General features: G+C 33.0%; 2 protein-coding genes across 2 annotated transcripts; one reads left to right on the plus strand and one right to left on the minus strand.

Moving 5' to 3' along the window:
* Nucleotides 1-63: 63 nt before the first annotated feature.
* On the minus strand, nt 64-13,039 carry LOC131843255 (aldehyde dehydrogenase, mitochondrial). The gene is made up of 11 exons (XM_059191882.1): nt 12,766-13,039; nt 12,054-12,202; nt 11,031-11,127; nt 8,443-8,611; nt 6,110-6,258; nt 5,214-5,316; nt 3,701-3,877; nt 3,427-3,545; nt 3,075-3,239; nt 2,107-2,241; nt 64-1,489 (listed from the first exon to the last, which is right to left on the minus strand). The coding sequence occupies exons 1-11, from the start codon at nt 12,862-12,864 to the stop codon at nt 1,319-1,321; spliced, it is 1,533 nt and encodes a 510-aa protein (XP_059047865.1). The 5' UTR covers nt 12,865-13,039; the 3' UTR covers nt 64-1,318.
* Nucleotides 13,040-13,140: 101 nt separating this feature from the next.
* LOC131843271 (dolichol kinase) lies at nt 13,141-18,742 on the plus strand. The gene is made up of 9 exons (XM_059191903.1): nt 13,141-13,472; nt 13,831-14,081; nt 14,416-14,636; nt 15,201-15,389; nt 16,027-16,236; nt 16,758-16,832; nt 17,029-17,209; nt 17,562-17,639; nt 17,991-18,742. Exons 1-9 carry the CDS (start codon nt 13,345-13,347, stop codon nt 18,137-18,139), a joined length of 1,482 nt encoding a protein of 493 aa, XP_059047886.1. The 5' UTR covers nt 13,141-13,344; the 3' UTR covers nt 18,140-18,742.
* Nucleotides 18,743-18,759: the final 17 nt, after the last annotated feature.

Here is an 18,759-nt window from a genome sequence, read left to right on the forward strand (position 1 = left end):
ATATAACGTTAGATGTGTAGTTGATTTAGTAGTAATCGTTGAAATAAAACTTTGTACTTAATTAATGTGTTTTATTAAGAAAATATATATCTATATATAACAGCAAAGAAAATATTAGCACTTTCAATATTCTAGTACACAATGTAAAACAAATGGCACAAATAATAGTGCAAAGAAGATAACTGCAACCAGTTCATTTTTATTTTCGTTAAAGAGATAGATTATTGTCTCTATTTACTAATTACATGTTACATCAATATTCATAGATAAGATTAATATTAAAGCAATTCAAAGAAACTTTAGAAATTGAGTTCATTATAGCAACTGGTCTCGAGTTCTAATATGATAGTGTTTTTGACTTGTAACAAGTAGCTACTGTTGATCATTCTCTGCAGTTCTTTTATTAGTTATCAGGAAATATTCAACTTAGTATATTTCATATTTTTAAACATAACTGTAAATAAGATATGTTATCATCAGCGTAAGTGCAATACAAAGAAAGTTATGTATACATTGATACATAACTTTCTTTGTAATAATTATACAAATTTCTTTATATAAGTATAGCTATTTACGCATCTCTTTGTTTAAGTAATGAAATAATAGTAAAAGCACGAAAAAATGGGCTATAGTCTACATAAATTATTACTAAGAAAATATAGCAGCTAGTTAGTAGATATATTGTTGGAATCGTAGCATATTGTTCTTCAATATTAAACTAGTATAACATCGTGCATCGAATAACAATAAAAACAACAAGACAATACTGCTGTGTATGAACAGACTAATGTAATACATTTGCTATTACTATAGATATTGCGTTATACGTAAATCAACAACTAAGTTGCCTATAAAAATAATATTCTTATGTCTATAGTAAAGCACATTACAGCTGTATTTAATTGAGCAGTCTTCCCTAAATTTTTCTACAATTGTGTTACATCGTGAATACAAATTATAACTCCTAGTTGACAAGTCTTTATGAATTATGACACGAAAAGCACTATTGAGTAAAACAATATGTAAGTATAAAGACTAAGAAAATATATTGCATAAAATTGAGCATACGCAATCAATATATATAACACAGTGGCATATTTAAAACTCAATTAGTGGACTTTAAATGTAAAAGTCTACTAATTCTGTATACTAATATAACTAACTATCCGGGAAACCACATAAACACATTTTCTTTTTAACCAGTCACATGCACAGATAGAATATATATATATTGCGATGTAATTGATTATAATTTTTTTTCTTGAGAAGATTCAGGAGATTGAAATATATGATCAAACCAGTTGGTAACCAATATACTTTAAGAGTTCTTCTCTGTTAGTTTGACGACTACTGCTTTCACTTCGGTGTAGTTCCTCAGTCCGTACTCGCTGTTCTCGCGACCGATGCCCGATTGCTTGAAGCCGCCGAATGGTACTTGGTTACCAAATATGTTATAATCGTTCACCCAAACGGTGCCCGCGCGGATCGCCTGTAGAATTTTTAATTTATGAATGACAAAAGAGGTTGTTTATGATGTTCAAAGTGTACCTCGTAATTTTTAATAGTAGGTACAAGTAACGAGCACTTATCTGCAACTTCGTCTGCTTCTTTAATAAAATTAAAGTTAGCTTATTTCCATCCTCGTGATAGAATCTACACTTCATATTTTATATCAATCATGTACACAAACATATTCGTATATTCACGTTTGGCCTATGGTCGCATTTCTCAGCGTATGCGTCAGTACCGTGTGATCAGTTTCTCATATGATTTTTAATTAATGTCCAATTTAATAAGAGGTGGCAAAGTAAGCTTGTGAGTATGCCATGTATGTATTATATTAGTATGATTTCCAATAAGACTTGACGACACCGTACCAAGTATATAGGTACCATAGTTTACATTTCTAGTAACAGTAATAAATATTCATTTCGGGACATTTTGTGCTTTGGCTAAAGATAGCAAACAGTCAGCTTAGAAATGGAGTTGTCGCGCCAAAGGTGGGACTTATTGTCATATTACTTATTCGCAACAGTGGTTAGTTGTATTGTATGGCGACCCCAAATGAATGGGATAAGGACGAAGCAGATGATAATATATCGTTACCTGAATAAGATAATTGGCTTTATCCAAATCCTTGGTGAACACTGCAGCCGCGAGTCCGTACACTGTGTTATTGGCACGTTCCACCACCTCCTCCAGATTTGAGAACCTGATGATCTGCTGCACGGGGCCGAATATCTGTGTTGACAAGTATTATGCAATAGGTTAGTTGCAGAATTGAGACTGTGTTGTCTAATATTGAAATACTGTAATCACATAATATTAACTAAATCACTTAGGTATTTAATCTAATCAAACCCGATATATTATCAAACACTCAGACTGACATTGACATGTGTCAACTTACATCTGATCCTCAATGCTGGATTAGGTCAATGCGGGACATGAAGCAAATTCTTTCAAAAGGTACCCTCGATTTCGATTATACTCTTATTTGCTTCTGGCCCCGAGATAAATGTATTTTTAGAACTAGATCTGTTTATTTTATTGTGTTCAGATAGAAATGAGAAGTCAGGGGCTTTTACTGTGCGGAGCCATTAGCATTTGCTACTCTTGCTAGTCGGGACTGTTACGCTGTTTCTCAACACAACACTACTTGATAATCAAATTAAATAATAAAAAAGAGCAAAAGTTTATTGTTTGAAAAGGAGAAGATATATTTAAAATTCCACTCATATAAATCTATATTATTTGCTAGTTATATAAGCTGTATTTCACGCAAGCTGCGTTGTGGAATAAAGCCAGTAAATATTACGAAAGACAAAAGACAAGTATGTTACTGTACATTATTAGACAACTACATGATTATCAGCAAATCTCTGTGAATTCAACAGCAATTTAGTTGAATTAGAACGACTACAATGTGCCCCTTCTGGTCACTCTAATTGTAATTAAATTGAAATTGGATAGATTGGATGTGCTGTCATAATTGCAACAAATCACATCGTCCGCGGCGTTTAAAAGAAAAACAAATGTACCATAAATAAAAGAAAAAATACAGTATACTTTACCTCAGTGGTGGCAATTTCCATGTCATCTTTGACTTCACTAAATACGGTTGGCTGGATGAAATAACCCTTATCGCCCGCGCGGCTGCCGCCTGCGACTAGTTTAGCGCCCTGGGTCCGACCGCTTTCAATCAGGTTTAGGATCTTGCTGTGTTGTTCGCTATCAATCTGCACAAGTTTTAATTTTACACCACTTAACTCTTAGTTTTTAGCATGTAGATTAAAACTATCTACATGCTAAAAACTAAGAGTTAATCTTGTTAACATTAATCTTGGTCATGATGGAATTTAGCCTCAGTCATAAAAAAAGAATATAGAACGACATATATTTAAGTAAAAAGGGCGAGATGCCAACCTGCGGCCCGGACTCGACATCAGGTCTGAAGGGGTCGCCTACTACACGCCTCTTGGCACGCTCGGCCGCGAGTTCCACGAACTTGTCATAAATCTTGTCCTCCACGAACGTACGCGATCCTGTACCACAATATAACTGTTCACTGATTTGTCTCAATTTACGTAATTGCTATGGCTAATAAGCAAACGATTAATGTAACGGTAAATGGTAATCGTCGTGACATTGGGGTTAAAAATTACTGAAATTGGTGTTACTCTATTTCTACATAGATTACCGGCGGTGCAGCACTGTCCCATGTTGTAGAAGAGCGCGTGGTGGGCGGCCTCCACTGCTTGCTCGAGGTCGACATCCCCCAGGATAATGTTGGGCGACTTCCCGCCCAGCTCCAGAGTTACTCGCTTCAGACTATCGGCCACGCCGCGTTGTATCAGCTTGCCAACTTCAGTTGAACCTAAAATTATACAGAGGGCTCTTGTTACAAATAGGACATGTAATCCAATACATATATTATTAAATACTAGTGGTAGCGCAATGGTTGAAATTTCATACTCTTCCGTTTGCGCACTATTCATAAATGGGATACAAAGTGCCTTCATCCTATATTAATATATATATAACAATATTGTTGGCGACAGCTCCTCAGGGAGAGCAGTGGACTGTATCGATGGTGGGGTTTGAAAGAAACGGTTGTCTCTTGAAGCCTGTTTATTCTCTCCACAGAAGTTTCACAATTGAGTTATAACCGTATTCGATGTTACATTCAAGTTTCAGCCGCTGTAGCTCAGACTGTATGGCGTCTATAGGAAACTACCGCGACTGACTTTACAATAATAACGGACTATAACTGCCGTCCGTACTGTGTTCGATTATGACAGCCGTCGGCATATAACAATCCGACTATGACTATCTGAGTCTTTCTATTATAACAGTATTATGACTGCATTATAACTACATTATGACTAACTCGATACAAAAATTCCTCGCCTTATATATGGGAGGTATAGACTGTAGTGGGGACTACAGTCCTTACAAAATTCTTACTGGCAATAAACCAAACCTTATTTCTATCAGACAATGCACAACGTTATACAACTTCATAACAATATCCTTTCACATTGCCAAAGTTCCCTTACTTATTTATTCTCACAAACTAACAGTTACTCATAAAGAATGCATTGCATTTTACAACTCTACCCAAGAATATTTAACATTGGTGCAATAACCAATTTCCTTGCCTAACTACAATGCACTGTAAACACGGATTGGACAATATTCATAAAGACATGAAAAGACCGTGCTCCGTCCGTTAGTCTACAATAAGAATATGTTTACAATAAGAAACCCTACGGTCATCATAAACCCAATGGGTTGAAAATAGTAACGGTGTTATCTTATCACAAAAGGCCAACAAATATTCATTGTGTTTATAAACAATGAATGCGAAATGAACGCTGGTACCCTAACAGATGTTCAACCGTTATCGTAGTTTTAAACAGTGAATCGATGTCTTATTCTAAAACAGCACTTTTTAAAAACTAATATTATTTCTAAGTTATTGTCCAATTTCAACACACAACTTATTGTCTACCTAATCTACACAAATATTATAGGTGCGTCGCGACGCCGCTTATACGTGTCGCCTGTCGTCAATAAATATAATAATGGAGTACTCGAGTTGACTTCGTTATCATTCTATTATAATTTACTGGAGACTCGTTAGTATGTAATTAACATTATTTATGTAGAGTAATCGTGATAATGCAGCTGATTAGCACAATGTAACCAACCAGTAAAGGCAATTTTGTCCACATCGGGATGTTCGACAATAGCAGCACCAGCGTCTCCAAATCCTGGAAGCATGTTGACCACACCTGGTGGAAATCCGGCTTCCTGAAATAAAAACAAAATTAATCTACACATTATTGACATATGAAAATAATTGAATCTACATAGTAAATATTGATCTTTTTCAAAATGGTAGTGATTAAAAATTATTGTTTGCATAAGTAACCGAAAGTGTTCTACGTGATTAAGTGATTTTGACACGACTCGACCTAGAATCGCAAGGCTTAATTATTGTACGGACCTGTATTTTTTTTACATAAAATACAGCCCATGTTACGTGTAAATTACATATAATTTACCTAGCAACTATCTACAAGTGCATTTCTTTAATTTTTACTTTTTACTTTTTATTAGAAACTCGAAATCAACTCTGTGCTGTTTACAATATTATTTAAAAATGTTAAAAATTACTTTAAATTGTTTTCGATTTATTATGATTTTTTTTTTAACAAATTATTATTACAATAAATATTTTGGTTACAATATTTGTATGCGTCATACAATACGAAACATTTTATTATTCAATACTTACAAAATTACCTATAACTTTAGAACGAACAATGAACAGGTGTCGCAAAACCAGAACCTATGACGCAACTTGAATATAATTAAAATCAATATATGACAAAATTACGATCATTTGTATAACGACTTTTGTTTTTTAACTCTAAAATGAGATCGTTATCGTTCGGTAGAGCTGTAAAGGCTGCAGCTGCGGCAGACAGCATTAGAATAGTTTGATAAAAACAAAATTATGGTCAGGTAGGCCGTCAGCTTATTCACCATTTAATTTCAATTACATAAAAAAAGTCGACATGAGTCGTTGCCTTGATCTTACCTTGACTAGTTGAGCGAGATAGAGAGCTGTGAGCGGTGTCTGTTCGGCTGGCTTCATAACGACGGTGTTTCCAGTTGCCAGCGCTGGACCCAATTTCCACGCGGCCATCAGCAACGGGAAGTTCCATGGAATGATCTGACCGCATATTCCTGTAGAAAATAAAAAATATATACGTTTAATAATAGGTCGCGTAAACAAATAAACAAATATTAATATACCTACGTTTGTATTGTACTTGTTTTTATTGGTTTAAGTGGTTTTTGCATGTAGGCATATTATGTATAAAAAATGTTGCAGTTGTGTTTCTTGATTGAAAATATTTTAAGTGGATAGTAGTCAGAATGTTTTGTATGTATATACCTTTTTTACTTTGAATTCTATTTTATTACATATCTGTAGCTCTACTTATTTTGAAACTAGATGGCACAGTGTTGTTTTTGTTGTTCAAGGTTGTTTATATTTCATTATTTATTAACCAAAAATAGAAATAGATATAAACTTAATATAAAACAAGATCGAAAAAAACACTAAGGTTCATTTTTGTTTTATGTGCATTGAAGGTCGGCTTTATTATTAGCACTTTAAGTTTCAAGAAATTCAATAAAAGTTCTTTATTAGACACTTTAAATAAATAAAAATTGTATTTCATTAACTGAAAGTGTTTAATTAAAGATTGGCACAAGTAATTTTCTAAGATTGAACTCGTTTATGTTCGGATTGAGTAAATTTATTATATGATAGGTTAATTATTGTTCTGTACTTGTAAACATGCAGTATCACAAGTACCTAATTACATAGTGATAGTAATTGTCAGTGATGAAGATAATTGTAAATAATGCTATAAATATCGTAGGAAGATAACAAATTAACAATACCATATACACTTACATGTTAACACGAAAGGAGTAGCGTGAACTAGCGTGTCATATCTAACCTATTGTCAGCGTATTAATATAAACAGGCAATAAATGTTTATAATGTCGTAAGAAATAATTTTATTGAGGTAGCTTGTTTTGATAATATTTCGGTTGAAGAGATAGAGAAAGTCAGTGAAATTACAGGATAAGAAGTATATGTACAATGTACATATAATATATATATTTATGTTTATATATGAGATGGTATCCACAGAATAACAGCATATTGGCACCTCGTGACGGCATATGCTGAGCGGAGATCTATCGATCGATCGAGATATAGATCGGTACCCCACTTAATGATGCAATTGTATTTAAAATAAACAACAAAGAAAAGGATTATTTTTGTTGTTTATAATATGTGTATCAAATAAACGAATTTTCTTTGGTATTTCTTTCTTTCTAAAGTATTACGGACATAACGTTATCATATGACGCCCGTGATATCACTCATCGGTTGCCAGTCCAGAGGACCAAGAAAGAGAGTTAGAGATTAGCAAAAACATATAGACAATTTTTTTAATTTATTTTTTTATGTAGTACTGTACATACTATGCACTTATCGTTAGTCAAAACCTGGTGATTTCACATTACAAACAAACATTTCAATATTATATATTTGTATATAGTTTCAGTTTCTCTTTATTGTGATGTGTATTTATATGCGACAGGTACCGCTTTCTATCGGACAGGCTATAGCTTGATAACCATTCCAGTTATACTAATCCATATTTTCTTTACAGGAAATAGTACGTAATAACCGGTTGGTGATCATTTCACTTCAGTACACTATAATCGGAAAAGGATCATTACGCACCGTTTTTATAATCGGCTGCGAGAAATATTTACACATAAGTACTTATATGAACGGAATAGAAATAATCTTTATTTAAATAAACTTAATATAAGCACTTTTGAATCGTCATGTATTATTTTTTTATTCTACAGCTCATTCGAAAAGTAGTCTTATCACAAGAATAACGAGAAAAAATCTTGCGTTTTGCTCTTATAAAAATAAATTTTCAATATTTAGGATTTTAAGTGAATACAAACTGCCTAATGACAAAATAGCTACTTGAGTTACCAAATAAAAGTTGCTAATATTATAAACGCGAAGTTTGTGAGTGTGGATGTAAGGATGTTTGTTACTCTTTCACGCAAAAATTATTGGATGGATATTAATGGAACTTTACAATACCTAATACATCCTAATAGCTAGTCAGTAATAATTATCAGAGCAGACCAGAGAAACATTATAACAACAAATCGTCCTCCAAGAACCTTTTCGATAACGCCTGCTTTCAATCAAAACAAAACACAATAATAAGTGAATTAGTTTGATAGTTATGATGCCAGAGACACACAGAGACGTCAAACTTATCGTCTTTATGCGTCGGGGGTTAAACATGAGCTCACCTACTGGTTCGTGGCGAGTGTACGCGAAGTATTTGCCGTCGGTGGGGACCACTTTGCCTTGATTCTTGTCCGCCCAACCCGCATAATACCGAAGGTTCTTTATCACCCCCCCCAAGTCCCCGTAGTACGCTGCTGTGTATGGCTTTCCATTGTCGAGGGTTTCCAAGCTCTGTGTAGTGAATAAATGAATTTTAGTATTTGGTAATTTAGCTTAACTATGTTCTAGATACCTTGCGTATATGCTGGCGGGGCACCAGTGGAGGATGATGTGACGAGCATATTCAAGTCAGTTAGGTCATTGACAAATGGAACGGGAATTTATCGCTGTGGTTTCTGGGGCGAACGGCCTAAAGTTCAATCCAACATGGCACATTTCTAGCAATTGGGTCGGCAGTCCTCATTACTAACAATCGTATTTCCCTCTTAATTAATGATGTTGTGAAGATACCGTAATATGATTTTTTTTCTATGTTATCATGAGTAAGAAGCGTACCGTCACGACTGTTATCTCTAATGAGATAGTCAGAGGCATAGTTAACTATTGATATCGTGGAGAACGAAACACTTGACGTGCCCACATTTACAACGTGACGACGAGTCTATGGCAGTTGTCTCGGATTATTTTTTGATTTGATATCGGCATTTCATTCACCTGAGAGTCAGCCAGAAATACAGTTTTTTTTATGGTCAGATTTGTAGTCCAGAGATTCATAGAGTAATATCAAGACGACGAAGCTATCAAGAGTCATTTAGATTAAATTACAATTTACAAAAATCACGCTATAATCACGCAAGTAATGTCGTTGATAATGTCAAATTTATACAAAACTAGCTACTCGATGATGATGATGATAATGAAGACGGTGGAATACATTTATTAACGACCGTATCTTAATTAGCGTAGGTATTATTACTCGATAGTCATGTAACTATTTCTTGAAGTAGTATGTGAATATATTACATATATTTTAGAAATACTATGTATATAGGTATTTCTATAACTTGTCTCGTACCTACCCATAACACAAGATCTTAGCTTGGGCCTGTGTTCCTGTCCGTGGTGATTATTATCAATATAAATATTTATATTTTTAAACAAATATCGTAAGTTTATGGTCGCCTGTATTGGACTCGGCCAAATTGCAAGAAAACAAGCAATATTACAATGCAATAGGGAGTAGTGAAAATTTTTTACATATATTTTTGAGAATAGACAGTATTATGATAACTAGACTTCAAGTCAAAATGCAAACCTTTATCACAATATTTTCTACATCTATTGTTTGTGTGTACAAAAAAATATTATACTATTTTATTTTAGAGGACAGTCCAAAATGGCGCATTCTGTTATTTTTAATAAAAACAATAACATTGACATATCAAATACATACAGAGACTAAATAAACTTAAAACATATTAAATAATGTATTATTACAATGTCATTGTAAGGTCAATAGATATAATCATTATGAGGTGCGATAAAATTTACACTTAATAAGAAAGTAGGTATTATTAATGCTATTATATAAGTGATGTTTATATTATACAACAAAATCTCCCGTCGCGTCTGTTATATATTCGCGATAATCTCAAGAACTACTGATAATTTTTTTTTCAATTAACAGAGTGTAATATGAGGAAGGTTAGGTTTAGGTAGTCATTAAGAATTGTGTAAGTTAGTCGAAAGAAACATGCGAATAAGGTCTTTACCTAATACTTGTGACTCTACTACTACTCTTCGAACGTTACTATTTTTAATAATTGGCTTTTATTTAGATATAAAGTCTTAAAATTATAATGCTGTGAAAAAATATTATTCTGTATCTGTTAGTTACATATATCCTTATAAATCTTGATGATGTTGAGGTGTTACAGGCAACCTCACCTTCGGTTTAGGCCCTGTTTTGTTTCCGTGGAATAAATACATTTGACTAGCCCACTTTGGGCATATACCTCTGGGATCCGTTTCCACGCTGCAATATTCGTGGCCTTTCTGTGCCATGGTTTTCCAGCAGTAATTACTGTATGATCAGACAATCTGACTGGTGGTCTGCCTAAACATTATTATTATCTGCCATCGTATCGGCGACATACGTATCATTTTAGCTTGGCTAAGATACCGGGTATCTTAACTACTCGGGTGTTGCTTCTGAAGATCATATTTCGCATTGTCTCGAAGCCTATTGTCACGATAACCATACTCCGTTCCATACTTCTCTGTGTGACCCGAAATCTTTGTAAGCTCCGCTATTAGAGTTCACGTCACGGAAGCCTGATCATCAGGTGATCAAACATCTTAGTATTTAGATTATGACTGTTTCTTAAATAATATACCTGCTAGCTGTTACCTGAGCTTCTTATTTTTATTATAAATAGTCTGTGATCGTCTTCGTGGTACAATCTGTGTCTTATTGAATATCAGTAAGTTCAGTTGTGTAACAATGAAAAGATAACAAAACATAAACAGAAAGAAGTATAGATAAAAAAAAGTATGTAACAATTTCCATCTATCTTTTTCAGCACTCGTGCACTTACTACAATGTATAATGACTTAGGTGCTACTAAAACAAAAATATTTTTTAACCTACCGCCAAGTATATCCTATCCCGTTCAATCAGGTCTGCTAAGCGGTTGATGAGTACTCCTCGCTGAGAAGCATCCATCGTTCTCCACGGAGATCCTAACCTAATAACAATAAAACAAAATGTTAAGTACAAAACTGGTAACCTCTGCAATTATTCTTAAAAGTCAATAAGTGGCGTCAACACTAGAAAGGGTTCAGAAATTAAGTCACATGTGATGAAGGATGAAGTGGGGAAGTCAATAAAGTGTGACATTGTTTAACAAGGTCTTTTATGGATGATAATGAAATGTTGCACTTTGAGGACCCGTTTAACGCTGGAGATACCAGTGGCGGATGACAAGATGAGCATGAGGTTAGGTCAGTAGTCCCATTGTAACTAATTCACTAAAAATGTATCACAATGGTTTCCAGGGGGAACCATGTGGATGTCAACCTGACATGGTAAATTGCTAGCAATAAGATCATAAATCCACATTACAAACGATGTCCTTTCCCCCAGGATCTCAGATTCTGTGATGTCACATTTCAGTTATAGTATAGACTAGCTGTACTCGCATAGAATTCAACTTCATTTTTCTAAAATAAAAGTAGCCTAAGTTACTCCTTATTACATCAGCTACCTGCCAAAAAAGTCCTGTCAAAATAGGTCCAGCTAGTTCAGAGATTAGCCAGAACAAACAGACAGATACTCCAAGTTTATTTTATATGTATTTAATTATACGAAATTTCGCCTATTAAAATTTGACCAGCTGTGACTCTGTTACAGGTAAAGGGGTATTACTAAAATTATTGGAATGGCTGAATTTTTGAATAGCTAAGGATACACTATTGGTAACAGGTCAACTTCCATGCAGTTTCTTCTGGATAACAGTGTTAATAACTGGTGAATTCACCATGATGGACTAACAGCACTGACACCATGCTCTTGTTTTGTTTGGTTAAAATGGTTGTCTTTCAAGGGCCTAGTTCAATGAATCAGCTCACAAAGACAACACAGGGAAGGGTTGACATAAGGCGAAAAGCATACCTAAAGGCATCTTTGGCAGCTTTGACAGCTCTGTCCACATCACTCTTGCCAGTTTGCTGCACTTCAGTTATGACCTGCCCAGTTGCAGGATTCTCTGTTTGGAAGGTCCTCCCATCTGATGATTTCACCCATTCATTGTTGATAAACAGCTAAAATAAATAACATTATTATTATATATATATTTATTATATCTCCCTTTTTACGGGGGTAATATATTCAAACACGCGGGCCTTAGCCAAGCATGGATGAGTTATGTGATGAAGATAGAAATTATTATTATAAAAATTCAATGATGTAAGAATGTATTTTAACTGATAACAAATGCTGATTGCATTGGTAATTGTCGGCCCTGAATAAATCACGGTATTTTTTTGCTGATGAATTCACCAATTATGATTGGTCATAGCATGAGAATGAACTGGCCGAACTTCATCTCATACTATCACTCTCCAGTACACTATACTATGTATACACTATATTATATTATGTCAAGCCAGTCCCGATTACTATCGGGCACCATGAGCGCGAGCACCATGCCTTCATCCAGTGGCTTCATTGTTCGCATCAGGTTTAAAAATTTCCACAAAAAAATTTCACCCTCACAGGTGATTAAAAATGATAGGAATTATTAATATTAATTATCACAAAAAAATATTGGAATGTGTTGTATGAAAAAAAAACATATTCAAGTCACAAAAATTTATTTACTTACTCCTGTATATAAAATCTCAGGATTTGTTTGAGGAGCCGGCGCTGCCGCAGAAAATTTAGCTTTTTGCAGATGTACGATTTTCCTAATATTTCGGAACATTTTTCTATAAATTATATAAGTTATAAAATCTAACAATTAATGTATCAGTTATCAGTTGACAATCGTGAATAAAAAAATAATGATAAGAAAATGAAAATAAAAGTATAATAATTTCTCAATCAAATGGAAACAAAATTAAGACAGCAGCTGACTGTCAAGCAACTGTCAAGTGTGAAGCATAGATCAGACTGATCAGAGTGACTTTTCTACCATTGTCTGCATTTTTCATTGACGTTAACAAATTGTCACTTATTTGTCAATCAGACAAAACGGTCTGTCAAATAAGTTATAGAAAAATATATTTTGAATTGTGTTGTTAAATTTTTATCCTTTTTGAATTGAATACACAACATTATTTTATTTAGCTTACGTAGAATGAATTATCATTATCTAGAGCGGAATTGTGTTTTCTGAAAAACGGTATTATTTCAGTTTGGATTCCGACTTTAATTAAGTGAATTTTTAATATATTTTTCAATAATGAACAAAAATTCAAATGCCAATGAATCATATTTGTCCCAAAAGATCGAAACTAAATACTTGAGGTTTATTACACCCTTAGACAATCAAATAACAAGAAATTTAAGGGCCGCAGCAGTGGAAACTAGGTAAGTGTATTTACAATTTGTTGAATTACTAAGGACGGACATATCACAGAAAACCCTTGAGCCGTACAAAAAAATATACTTGTTAATACAAATGTTTGTATAAGGTGGTGTGCTAAACAGTTATATCACTGAGCCACTGTTTGTCCACTATTTGTCAATTGATTAATTTACACCTGTAGAGTTTATTATTACATATACATGGCAGTGTATTTAATATTAAATGCTAATGCCCAAGCCCATAATATGGATAGGTCATAAACACCTGTGGTATGGAATATTATTAGTATGGAAGTTTAGATGAAAAAAATGAATATATTTTTGGTCAGTTTAAATAAATATACAATTGCTATTGTTTCAGGCCTGTGGAAACCAATGGGCTTTGGTGTTGTTTTCTCTTACCAACAGTGTTGACTTTTTACATTCTGTTGTACAATGTATCACCATTGTATAAGCTGGTCACTTACATGTCTTATGGTCTGTTATTCTACTCAATTCTGTTCATAATCTTCATCTCTGTGTCACCAGTAGTAATTAAAGAGTCAACTTATGGAGGATGTATAGCATCAAGTCTTGTGTCAGCATTGTTCCTCTACTCCTTCTTAGGACAAGGTGAAGGCCTCATTATTATATTTTTAAAATAGTTATAAATCTTTTTCTTTACCTATATTACTACCTACTTGCATATTGTTTTGATTTTTGTAATTCTCAATTCTTCAATCTGGTTTATATTCTCATAAGAATTACTTAATATACCACATAGGAATGTACCCAGAATGTATCTGTTACACACATTGAATTTCACTAATCAGGGTAATAATAATAAATTATGAAATCATTTTTTTGTAGACCAAAGTAAATTTCTATTAATTGTAAAGTAATATAGTAATGTGTAAAAAATTGGTCTACAGTATAAATAAATTGTATTCTGGTGTTTTTTTTACAGATTTGATGTTTTCCTTAATGGTTGTCTCAGTGCCTGTAGTAAGCTGGTATAGTTACATGTTAAGGCAGGCTCTGGTCAGGTACCCACATACATTCACAATAGGAGAGGCCATGATAGTAATACAAGGAATTGTATTGTTTGGTGTGATGGCCCTAGCAAAGTTATTTAGTAATTTGGATGATACACACCAGGAAACAGATTTCATCAATGTTATTATCTATGTGAGTCAACTTTGAATACAATAATATCTAATTAACTGATATGTCTGATAACATTGTTAATACTATATTGAAGGGAGATAACCTTGAGATTTAAAAATAAATTCTACTGATTTATACTACACTAATTGTTACATACTTTTTGGAGATAAAAGATTAACGGGAGCATTAAGATCCCTACAGCCGTTTAAAAGCAAATATATGCTTCCACATTTAGAATATTAAAATGGTTAATGTGATGTTCGCATAGCATAGAAACTAGGATTCAATCTTTGTGGCCATGTATAAATTACGTCACACATGAAAAAGGGGAGGGGCTCAAAAATATGACTGGGTGACAAGGGATGTTAGGATTATAAATTTTATGAAGTCTGGAGGGCTTAAATGTCATGAAATTCTTGAAATGTAATTTGGGTATACCCTCTTAGCTGTAGACTCTTTCATTAATTACTTTGAAATGTATTTGAATAATTTTAATTACTTTTGTTAATGTTTTGATTTTCAGCTATTTCTAAATCTTCTAAAATGACTTATTTTGAATAATATAATAAACTGCATTTGTTTTAGACAGCATTGTCGACAGTGGGCATCATTGTTACAACAATATCTTTGTGGACTGATGAAAAAAAGAATATTTTAAATCTTGTGAAAATAATCGGTGCAGGAGCTGTATTTGCATTATTTGTATTACATTGCGTTCTTGGTATTGGTTGTATACCAAATATTTTTACTTATATCTTCATGCAGAAAAACAGGGTATGTATACTATTTAAATATGGGTTTTTATAGATTCAGTATTATATTCTCAATTGTTCATTTTGCGGGGATTAATTAGTCTCCTAGATCCATATGAAGCACATTTAGCTGGTATTTATATAACAGCTAAGTATATGTGGATAGGAAAATTACACAAAAATTTTAATTATAAAAGAACTTCTGTAATTAAAAAAATCTTAGATTTTTTGATAATAAAATATAAAAATTGGTCATGTACAGCCTGTATAGATTAATTAACCTTTTCACAAAAACTTAGCAGACTAAAATTAAAACGTATAAAGTTGATGGATATAGTTTTATAACACATAAAAAACAAACTGTTTATTTTTAAATTACCTTTATTTTCCATAAAAAAAAATCGTGTTTAATTTTCAATTACAATCGTGTTAAATCAATAAGTTTAATTATTCATTATTTATATTGTCAATATAAATAATGAATAATTAAACTGGTTGTTATATTTGTTTTTCTATATATAATCTATATATATAAATATAAATTGTACAATAAAATGTGGTCTTATCTTAAAATCGATTTCTGACAGCCAACATTGTTTTCTTTGCCTGTAATAATGTTTTTACCATGATATATTATCTAATTGAGTTTTTAATTCTAGGCTTCAATATTCTGTTTCTGGCTGTGTTTAGTAATCATAGCAGTGCTAGTGGTACTATCCAGGACACAGTTGGCTGTGAAGGCGAATACAGTGACACGCAAATCTTTCCATATACTGGCATCCTTAGTGTTCATGTCTGGAATACTGATTGATGTTGATTTGATAACACTCGCTGCTGGAATTGGCCTTGGGTTACTGGTTTTAGTTGAGGTAAGATTCAACCGTTTACATTGTAATTCAAATGTAAATATATATTTGAAAGGAATTCTTAAAAACAGTATATATAGATGAATACTAATGTTTAAATTTTAGGGTTTTAAGGATTGTCTTATTTTTTTTTAATCAAAATGACATTTGATGATATGTCAAAACTAATAAATAATTTAGTGGTTAGTCCTAAGCATTTCTTTTAAGAGTATTATGCTGGTATGTGGACGATGTCTTAATAAGGGGTAAGTGGCGATTACATGAGGAATTAATCAATAAATTACAATAAGAAGCTCTTGCTGGTTAGTTGGTTCATAGGATAGACGTTTAGCAATGTGATCACTAGTCCTCTTTACTATATGTTCACTACTGTACTTGATTTGTTGTCATTCTAATATCGATCTGTCTCCTGAACCTAACTTACATATGTATATATGTAATGTAACAATATGGATGTACATCCATATTGTTATATACTTAAATGTTTATTTTATTCATATTGCTATATTCTTTATTTTTAACAGGCATTGAGAAAATCACGTATTGAGCCGATATCATCCGCTCTGCAATCAGCTTTCTTGGTGTATAGTGATGAAAAGGTTAGTATTTTGTTACTATATACTGACGTCAACACATTAAGGCTGCATGTCCTCCATACAAAACATAAGTCTATGAAATTTTTCTGCAATAACGAATTAAATTGGATGACAGTAAATATCTGTACAATTGTTTGTTGAAATATAATCAATCACTTAAAACTATATCGCACCAAGATCATAGTAATATTATTTACAGGACTGTGGTAGTTTCGCTATGACCCCTATGTATTTGTACGTGGGGCTGGCGTGTCCACTGGTGCTGGTCCCGAGACACGCAGGTGCCGACCTCGAGCTGTTAAGCGGTGTGCTCGCTATCGGCATCGGCGACACCGCCGCTAGCTGGTTCGGGTCGCACTACGGCTTCAACAAGTGGACAGGTAACTATCAGTTTTATATAAAGGGTTAGTCGTATATATACTAATAAGCCACTACATATTACTAATAACTAACGATCCCCTATGATATTTCTGCGATATTTTTTTTCATACAGAAACAATAATTTATTATTTTATTACAAAGAATTGGCAACCCTATTTTTTGGTATAACAGCCAACGTTCTTGATTAGTGGAAAGGTAAGTCCACTACTTACCTCGTAAGGTAACCAAATACATGCACTCCTCTTATTGTTATTCGTAAAACCCTTCTTGTCCTTAGATATTTTCCTATTATGGTAGAGCTAATGACAGCTGATGTTAGTTATGTTAGATTTATTCATTTTGATTTTTTAGGAAGCAATAGAACACTGGAAGGCACAGTTTTCAATATCCTATCACAGGTGGCTACAGTCTACGCCTTACAACTTTTTGGTATGTATCAAATAAAATTATCTATATCTTTATATATATTAATATTCAAGCCGTAAAGAGGTGTCGAAACGAAAACAATCTGATTGTTTTCGTGGCTTCATGGCTGGAGGAATTATGATAAAGTTTTCATGAAATATAAGAAGCCAATAATTATTTTGTAAAAAAAACAATATTTGTTTATTGTAGTCGTTTGTTCATCATCAAATTGCAAATGTTTGATAAATAATGATTGCAAACAGCAAATGTACATGTCTTCGAACTCACGGGCATCTAGTACTAGACATTTATATTATTATATATCTAGTATTATATAACTACATTTCTAAAAAATATTATGTATATTTTTTTCAGAATTATTGCAAACAAATAACGCTTTAATACGCGCGGCGGTGGCAGCAACTGTGACGGGTCTAGTTGAAGCGAAAACTGATCAAGTTGACAATTTGATCCTACCGTTGGTTTCACTCATAGCTTTCCAAGCGACTTGGTTTCTATGTTGATAATATCTGTTTAAATTTATAAACGCGAAGGTTTGTGAGTATGGATGTTTGTTACTCTTTGACGCAAAGACTATTGAACGGATTTTGATAAAACTTAGTAATATAGCTTATACATCAGAATAATACATATCATATAGCTATAAATTTCATGCGGGTGACACCGTGGGCGTAACTGTTAATGTATACAACATTATTACACCATTGCAATTATGCATTTAAAATACATTCCTTTAAACCTAGTGAAATTTAGATATATATTACGTTCGTTTTTTAATTTGAATGTCTTAGTAAATATAAGACAGAGTGGAAGTGAAAAAAAAAGGTGAATAAATATGAAAATTTAGATAAAACTCTACTTTTGTAGTCTATTTAAGATGTGATATTTAATACATAGGTTTTTGCCTATATATAAATCTTATAAACAGCATATTTCATGATATTCTTCAATGAGGTGATGAGGTTGACTGATCAGTCCTGACGTTTATAATAACGTCGAGTTATCGTGAGCGCATAATATTATCATGCTAAATATTCTGTTTATATAATGCAAATGAAATTAATGAAAATACCAAAGAATTGGAATTGTAGTTGTATTTTTTGAGATTATTTATTAAATCGAA

This window comes from Achroia grisella, unplaced genomic scaffold, assembly GCF_030625045.1.
Source record: "Achroia grisella isolate CSIRO2021 unplaced genomic scaffold, CSIRO_AGI_Agris_v1 utg2946, whole genome shotgun sequence".
Lineage (NCBI taxonomy): Eukaryota > Metazoa > Arthropoda > Insecta > Lepidoptera > Pyralidae > Achroia > Achroia grisella.

Coding starts and splice junctions, on each gene's coding strand:
- LOC131843255 (XM_059191882.1), bottom strand. CDS start 12,864: ATGTTCCGAAATATTAGGAAAATCGTACATCTGCAAAAAGCTAAATTT. Junction 11,128..12,053: donor GCTGCCAAAGATGCCTTTAG/GTATGCTTTTCG, acceptor TATTGTTATTAG/GTTAGGATCTCCGTGGAGAA. Junction 8,612..11,030: donor GGGATAGGATATACTTGGCG/GTAGGTTAAAAA, acceptor TTCACTACACAG/AGCTTGGAAACCCTCGACAA.
- LOC131843271 (XM_059191903.1), top strand. CDS start 13,345: ATGAACAAAAATTCAAATGCCAATGAATCATATTTGTCCCAAAAGATC. Junction 15,390..16,026: donor TCTTCATGCAGAAAAACAGG/GTATGTATACTA, acceptor TTTTAATTCTAG/GCTTCAATATTCTGTTTCTG. Junction 17,210..17,561: donor CGGCTTCAACAAGTGGACAG/GTAACTATCAGT, acceptor TTGATTTTTTAG/GAAGCAATAGAACACTGGAA.